The sequence below is a fragment of the Blennius ocellaris genome, assembly GCF_963422515.1.
Source record: "Blennius ocellaris genome assembly, chromosome: 2".
In the NCBI taxonomy this organism is placed as follows: Eukaryota; Metazoa; Chordata; class Actinopteri; order Blenniiformes; family Blenniidae; genus Blennius; species Blennius ocellaris.
In genome coordinates, this window is record NC_137651.1 from 25,191,895 (window position 1) to 25,200,412 (window position 8,518).

The 8,518-nt window shown below is 44.6% G+C and overlaps 1 protein-coding gene across 1 annotated transcript; it reads right to left on the reverse strand.

Moving 5' to 3' along the window:
• Positions 1–292: 292 nt before the first annotated feature.
• lpar6a (lysophosphatidic acid receptor 6a) lies at positions 293–2,948 on the reverse strand. Its single transcript, XM_080512058.1, has one exon. The coding sequence runs from the start codon at positions 2,490–2,492 to the stop codon at positions 1,398–1,400; it is 1,095 nt and encodes a 364-aa protein (XP_080368184.1). The 5' UTR covers positions 2,493–2,948; the 3' UTR covers positions 293–1,397.
• Positions 2,949–8,518: the final 5,570 nt, after the last annotated feature.

Here is an 8,518-nt window from a genome sequence, read left to right on the forward strand (position 1 = left end):
ACACTTCCTGCTTTTTGCCTCTGATGTGGGGCTTCGGCGTGACGTCTATGGAGGCGAATGCAGCTAGTTTGCTCTTATTTATTTCTCTCGTGAGCCTGTGGGTTGCTACACAGGATGTTGGCACTCCTCAGTCAGAGTCACAGCAACCCCCCCCCCCCCCCCCCACACACACACACACACACACCACCACCACACCCTGTACAATCACAACACAAGTTGAATAAACCTCAAAACACACGAAATGTGAAATACAGTTTCTTTGTTATATTCTGTAACAATGACAATTCCTTTCCTCTGAGGATAAACTCTTTGGGTTCACACATCTTAGGAAGTCCCGTTTGCACAGTTTCAAACATCTCCTACAGTTTTTCCCCCCACAAAAGAAGCCTTCAGCTCCAATTTAGTTTTTTGCCTCTTTTTACTCTTTTTTTTCCCCCTTCTTTTTGACAGAGGCGTCTTTCTGTTTCGCCTGATGTGCCACCAACTATGCTCCTGCTGCGTTCACTTTGAATGTAAACATAACTGAATTTAAATCACATTCAGCTATTTTTGAGACATTTAGTAGATTGTCTAACACATTTCATTTCGGGGGTCATATACAGTCCAATTTCATCTGGAGTGTGTCAGACTGATAATCTACTGCCATAATAACCTTTAGATTTAAACTTTAAAGTTTTTCTTTGTTGTGACACAGAATCTATATATTCACAAAATCAATAACCCCCCATGAAACTTTAGCGCCCCCGTGGAGGTCAGGCCCCCTGGTTGTGAATCACTGCATTATATTTTACTCCAGAACAAAAGTTTTCATTCATTTGCTTTAGACAATACATGAATTTTATTCATTAGCATGAGTGCAGTATGAAGAACTCTCTGCATTTAATGGTCAATAAAGACGTAAAGTCTACAATGAAATGCCGGCGAAAACAAATAAAAGAGCACTCCTGTCACTTATTCGTAAATCACAACAAAAACAATAAAACAGCCCTGTACTGTTTTTTTAATGTTAATTTAATAGATAGTATGCTAAAGTTAGCACCACGACTTACCATGGAAATGTACAAATATACAGGCACATGTAGGAGTCATTATAATTACTGTCCTGCTGTTCAGTGATCACATTCCCTTCCAGGTCACTGGCAGAGTAATTGTGCTTAACACAATTACAGAATATTCCACAGGAAAAGGGAAGTTATTAAGTAGTATCAACATATCCACAGCTGGGGGACAGAGGGTCGTGTAGTAATACTGCAAAGCCACGCTCTCGACCAAAGGTTCGAACATTCGACCCACGATGAAGGCTGAGATAAGAAGAAACAACACAGCTCCTTAGAATCCATTCCCAGTGTCCCGTGGAGGCCGGGATTTGTACAAATGGGTGTGTTGCAGCCCCTTGGTCATACTGCGGACTCCCCGTTGAAGACTTTAGCTTTGAGGGTCCTCAGGCTGCATTGCAGGTTGGAGGTGGTCTCTGACTGCAGGGCCTCTGAGAACTTAACGTCATAGTTATGGCTGGTCTGGGACTTCCTCTTTATGGACTTCTGGATGGTCTCGGAGGTGAAGTAGTACACGATGGGGTCAAAGCAGCAGTTGGACACAGCGATGCAGAGTGCTATAGGGTAGATGGTTCTCACCACCGACTCCATGAAGCAGCCCTTTAAAGTCTTGGTGCGGACCAGGGCGTAGAACACCAAGTTCACGTTGTAGGGGATGAAGCAGAAGCAGAAAATAAAAATGTGCACGACAATCATGCGCAGGATCTTGGTCTTGTTCAGTTTCCCGCCGCGGCTGATGGTTTGGGGGCGACGGAGGGTCTGCAGCACCATGATGGAGCAGCACACGTTGAGCAGCAGCGGGATGAGGAAGCCCACCGTCTCTATGAAGATCACCACTTTGGACAGGTGGGACTTCCACTGCGTGGATGAAAAGTTCTCAAAGCAGAAGGTGGCATTTGCCTTTTTGTTGTCGGTGGTGGTCTGCAACAAGAATCCCGTGGGCAAACTGGCCGACAGCACCAGCACCCACACGGCAGTGCACACTATCTTAGCATTACGCTTGGTCCTGAGCATCCGGGAGCGGAACGGGTGCACGATGGCCAGGAAACGGTCCACGCTGATGCAGGTGAGGAAGAGCATGCTGCCGTACATGTTGGTGTAGAAGAGGGAGACAGAGACCTGGCACAGTGTCCCCCCGAAGGGCCAGTTCTGGTTGATGTAGTAGAAGACCCTGAGCGGCAGCGTGAAGACAAACAGCAGGTCGGACGCCACCAGGTTCATCATGTACGTCGTGGTCTCGTTCCGCAGCTTGAGAGAGCAGGCGAAGATGTAGATGGCCACGACATTGGTGATGAGTCCGATGATGAAGACGATGCTGAAGACGGTGCTGTACAGCGGGTACTTGAAGCCGTCGCTCTTGTTGCAGCTGAAGGTCTGTTCGGTGGTGTTCAGCCATGGCAGAGTGGGATTGCCCATCAGAAGGGTCGTGTTGTACATGGTGACAGACAAAGAGCCTTGGGACAGGGGGGGTGTCCGTTATGTAATGGCTATTTAATGAACAGCCTGCCCTGTGTGGCGAATTGACCACTAATGAAAGGCAAAGAGCAGGATGCATTGAAAGACCCTCAGCCTTTGAGCAGTGACGTTACTTTCCAGCACAGCTGTCCGGGACGGAGGGGACCGCTGCACATGGTCGGCGTGACTCCCTCCACTCTCTTAATGTAGTGATTTTGGGGGTTATCTCGTGCTGAAAAGACCCCTCCCAGGGGACAGGGATCCAGTCTGGAGTGTCTTCCCTTCCCCCTGCTCTCTCTCTCTCTCTCTCGCTCTCTCTTCCTCACAAGTCACAAACTCTGCTTTACTCACTCAGAAATCAGTCCCAACAACGTGCCTCCTTTTCAATCCTCACTCAGTCCACAGAGCAGAAGATGGCATATTCATACTCTGGACACGAAAAGGGTGGGGGGGGGGGGGGGGCGCTGGGGGTCCTCATGGCAGGGGTCCCTCTCTTTGTGACTCCCAGAGCAGCCGAGTTGTCATGTGCTCACCACAAAAACCACCATGCTTCTCACCCAGAGCTGAGCCTTGACTTGATCCCAGTGTTTCAAGTCTCCCGTGGGACAATGTGTCTGTCTTCAGGGCCAGTTTCCTGTCCCCTCACTCCCTCGGTGCTTCTGCCTCCGAACAGCCTGCAGGGAGGGGGCTTTCACGCTGGACTCCTCACACTGCGAGCCTCCACTTCTCCTTTGTGCCGGTATCACAGACAGTTTTTGTACTTTGAGTGTGGAAGAGAGAGCAGCTGTGGTGACTCCACCCACAGCCTCCCATCCAACTCCTCCTACTCCTTTGTCTGCTCTTACAGTTAAAGAAGGAGCCGAGCGGCAGGGAGTCGAGGGGGGAACTCATCAAAGCATGGCAACAAGTGCACATTACTGACCGGAGCTCTGCACCACATACAAGTTGCTCCATTTGAAGTCAACATGTGGGACTTTTTTAATCTCTGCTCAGGGATTAATCTAATTCAATATATATTTTTTTTTGTTCATGCCATTTACAACACCCAAGGTCACCTCCCCAAAGCTTAAAACAACATAAAAACCAATACAAACGTCACCCCCGTGTTTCTGCCGTTGCCATGGAAATGGATGTTGTTTTTCGAATGTTGCAGTGTAAAGAAAAAACTTTTCTGAAAACAAAACACAAAAAAAAAACCCATTGCATTTTCACTTTGAAACATTGTATTAACAGGTTCCTGACTCACTAACTAACTAACTAACTAACTGACTAACCAACTGGACTGCAGTTTTATACTTTTTTTGTTAGCTCACACACACTCAATAGTTCTGATCAGTACTTACATTTGAAAAAAACCTCGAGCAGATTATTACACATTGTCCAGAAATTATAAAAATAACAGAAATTATAAAAATAAATAGGTAAACCATAACTAGTTTATTTATGCTTGAATCAGCACAAAATGTTAGGAATAAATGCAAAGATTTTCAATGAATATCTGAATGAATGAATGAGTGAATGGAGATATTGATATACATGTTCAAAAGCTACATCACAACTTTAAGCTCTATGCTTGACAAACCATGAATGTTAAATTTTGAAAAAGGTTATTCCAAATTGAGGGGGAGGGGGTGGGGGAGTTGTTGTGAGGGAAGTAGCTTAGGAGGGAGGAATGTGAAGTTTTTAAATAATCAGTCTCCAGAAAACTTCAAAGCGCCTTGATGGTTATTGAATACTGTAAACTGAGTCTGTTTGTGTTGAGTTATTGTTACTGTGTCGAATAGGAAGCGCGCTACCTGTCTGGACTTCCTGTCCAGTGAACAAAAACCCGTCGGAGAGATCGCAGTTGTTTCTGTTCTCCAGCTGAATCCACCTCTTTGTAGAATAAGATAACATCAGCCACTTGTTATTGGTGACAAACTGAAATGTTCCTGTCTTTAGTGGTAGAAGATGATTTGGACTTCACAGGTACCAACAATAGCCACACAAATGAAGGAAGAAATCTTGCAGGGTGAGGGGGGGGGGGGGGGGCAATCAAAGAGATAAGGGGGTGTTTTATGGCCGCTGTGCCTCTCTTTGTCAGTCCACTGCAAAATAAACACCATCAAGGCTGGACAGAAAAGCTCAAGAAAATAGAAAAACCTGTACTATTGTCTTTGGGTCTCAAAACGGTTCCATCGAGCACATAAAAACAAGCTCTTCACATGCAACTATGCCGTTGCGAAACAAAAACATGTGCCTGAAATCCCTGGACTGTTACATTTCTCACAATGCCAGGAAACCGTCTGGTACCCCCAAGGCCAAGACTGGGAGGCTTCAAATAAAGACTCTGATCAGTGACATAATGTTGTTGTGTCATGATCACCGGTGGTAGGTAGAGAGACAGAGCTTACACTTTTAATCCAGCAATCGAAGCCTAAAAATATATATATGTTGCATTGTGTATTTCATTTCAACTGTCAGGGGTGAGTCAACTGGCTTAATGTTTTTTAATGCAAACCAAAGCTGTGGTTTCACACGAAACACAAACTGATGACGGAGCAATTAATCATCCAGTCCGTTTAAAATACGGAGAAAATTCTCAGGAACGATTCTTTCTAGGAATTGCTCAACTTTAATTTGATTAAGGCTTTAGAAAAGGATTTAGAAACGAAGAAGAAGGAAAAAAAAAGCACAACCTCAGAGAAATGTGCTATCATTATTTCCCCAGAAACCTCCTCATACCTACTTAAGATATGAAGAATACAGAAATATGCCAGATCCAAAACTGAAGTCCCTTATCTGCATCTTCTCTGGAAGCTCGCATTCAAATAAAAACAAAACCTTGACATTTAGAAAGAAAAAAAAGAGGAGTCTCCTGTGGGTGTCTGAAGGGCACAGTGCTCCCTCGTTCATGCTCTCTTATCAACTGCTGCTTTCAAAACACATATTTTTCACCCATAAATGCTTCAGTCCTGCTCCGCCGCAGCTGGACTGCATTGAGGAACCCCGGGCAGGTTTTCACGAGACTGAAGCTCCAGCCGGGGGGAGGAAGTGGGCACATGCACTCAGGAAGTGGAGCAACCAGCGTCATGCGAAGACGCAAAGATGGAAAACAATGAACAGAAGACTTTGTATGAAAGATCGTTTGTGGCCATCGCTTCAGCATGGAGACACTCGGGGGCCCGTTCACACGTTTCAAGTGAAAAGTCTTTTTTTTTTTTTTTAGGGATCGAGTCCGGCTGTCAGGCTCTATTGTATTTGTAAAGTTTATTATGGTTTTTTTTCTTCTGTTTTGGACTGCTGACGTCTCTTTGAGCCCAAATTTGACCCACTAAACATGCTCAAATGTTGACTAAATTGGGCACACTCATCAAGACTTGCAAAAACTTTAAGGAAATGTAAAAAATTAACTCCCAGAGTGCTAAAATGTGATCTCTAGCACCACCTAGAAACACTAAAACGGCGATCACGGCCTGTAGGAATGTTGTAGAGAGATCTAGCCAAAACTCAATTGTTCATCTAATCAAGACCTAAATGTCATGCGTGATACCCCGGACCTAAATCCAACAGGAAAGCCACAATTTGCCTTTCAAAATAAGATTTGCAAACACTATCTCCTCTGAGGGCGAATATCAAATCGGCTTCAAAACACCATTAAATGACAGAGACTCTCCTGCTCAATAATTCTGATCTACTTTTTGACGAGTCGAGCGGTTTCCTTTTGATTAGCTGTCAAAGCTCTGAACGCCGCCTCGCTTCTCTCTTTCAAATAACAGAGGAAAACTAACATTTCTCGTGCAAAATAGCCGCGGCAGAACACCCCGAACAAGTGCCGATCGTGGCTAAACAGTGACTCTGAGTCACAGAACGAGCAGGTCGGAAGCGCGACAAGAACCTTCCGATGATGTAACACATGTGGGGAAAATTCCATAAGACGTGACCTTTTTGACGAGAGAGTACAAATGCTGTAATTTTTATTTTTTTTTCCACCCGCGGTTTCAAGCCACATTTATCATGGAGTCAGACAGCGCAAGATCGTGCGGCTGCATCAAACTTACGTCTGACTACTTCGAAACCCACATTTATTGGTCAGTTACTCATAGCGTCAGTTTGCGCTATCACTGCCTGGATCCAAAGCCGGTGGGCGGAGAGGCTCGGCGAGAAACTCAAGAGTGAGAAAAACCCACGATTGACCTCAGACGGTAAAATTGGGACAGTCCAGGTCTCGTCCATCAACTTGTATCACGTCAAAAATGTTGGACACCGAAGCAGGCGGGGTGTTTTCAGGCCAGACGAAACTCATTCACAAGGTGAAAGCACAGGCCGTTCTACAAGACGGAGCCTGCTTCTCTACACTCTGAAAACGTGGGTTTCAAATTGACTATATTAACATTATATAATGAATAATATTAAACTCAACTTCCATAAACAAGCCGATCCGATTGTTGTGAAAATATCCATGATTTAAGATCCTGTTTTGTGAGCAGTTGTAGGAGAAGTAGTATGTGGCGCGGTGCCAGGTACCGTTAGCAGCTGTGTACACTTCCTCCCCATCCAAAAAAAAAAACCGTTTCACTTGTGAGTCAGCTCTGCGGAGTGTCTCGGTGCGACTGTGAACATATGTTTAGTTTGTGGCTTATCCATATTACAATAGAATAATCTGCTTACTAGGAACAGGCCGCGTGCCTGAAAACAGACCTGATAACGGAAAAAGAAGTAGAGCTGTTCTTGTTTGGAAAAATGAGAACATTGTGGGGCGACGGGCAGGATTACTTGTGCATGCCTGTGTGTAGTGGTGTGTGTGACTGCATACTTAGATTTATGCATACCAGTGTTGACAAATGTACCACTATAGTCAAGCTTTCACACTCCTCTAATGACTATCAACCAAAGACATTTTGTAGGTCAGAGGTGTGAACTAGATTTTGATTAATTCCATCATGAGTGAGCCAGATTGATAAAATAGTGCCATAATATTCTTTAGATTTTAACTTCAAAGGATTTTCTTTGTTGTGGTGCCTGTCTGAATTTTCTCTAAACCAAAAAAACTACGACCAAATAATTCCTACAATCTCAACATGAAACTAATTTAAAAGAAAAAGAAAAAAAAAACCTGATGCAAAACACTGTGAACACAATGTACACAAAGCAAGTATTCGGCGAAGCGAAGTGTCGACCGGACAAATATTACACGGCACGATTTCTGTGCAGCAGCTCAGTTGCCACCGAATGAGTCTTTGAATGTGCTGCACATTGGTGTGGATTTAATCTCATTATCTTTGGGAGTATCCATCAGCTTGATTTCACCTAATTCAATTATGTGAGAGGTGGAGATCTGGCTTGGATCAAAATATCTGTGCGGGCTCGGCATGGCAGGAGAGCGCAAAGAAAGAAACAACACACACTTTGATGGTCTTTCCTCGGCAAAACGTTTCAACATTGTCATGGTGGAATTCACAGAATTCACACGTTTCCGAGACATATTCAGCACATAGGCTGTAGCTTTCCACTCATAAACTCTGGCTCAGTGAGGAAACAGTATTGCTCTTACTAATGCCCGTCTTGAAATGACTGACCAGACAGTCCTATTCTGAAAGCACTTCACTTCCTTTATTGGATTCCTCCAACCACTCGGCGTATTTAAGTGTGTAGGGATTCATGTTTTCTATTGTGCTTATATTCTATATTCTATAGAGCCTCCTATAGCCAGTGGATGTATGTCTGTTTGCTTGTTGCTCTCCATCTCTGTTTTTCTCTCAGTCTTGCCCCCAACCTCAACTGGAACAGCAGAAAGCCTCCACCCGAGTCTGGTTCTGCAGGTTTCTTCCTGTTAAAGAGACATTTTTACCTTTCCACGGTCTCATCTGCTTTCTCAGGTGGAATTGTCATGTTTTTCTCTGCAAAGGTACCTTGAAATGACGTGAGGAATGACTGTGGGGTGTTGGCATAGAAATACAACTGAATTGCTGTGGAAATCAAATGCTCCATACTGCCCCCTGCTGGCACAAAGCGACACACCGAAACGA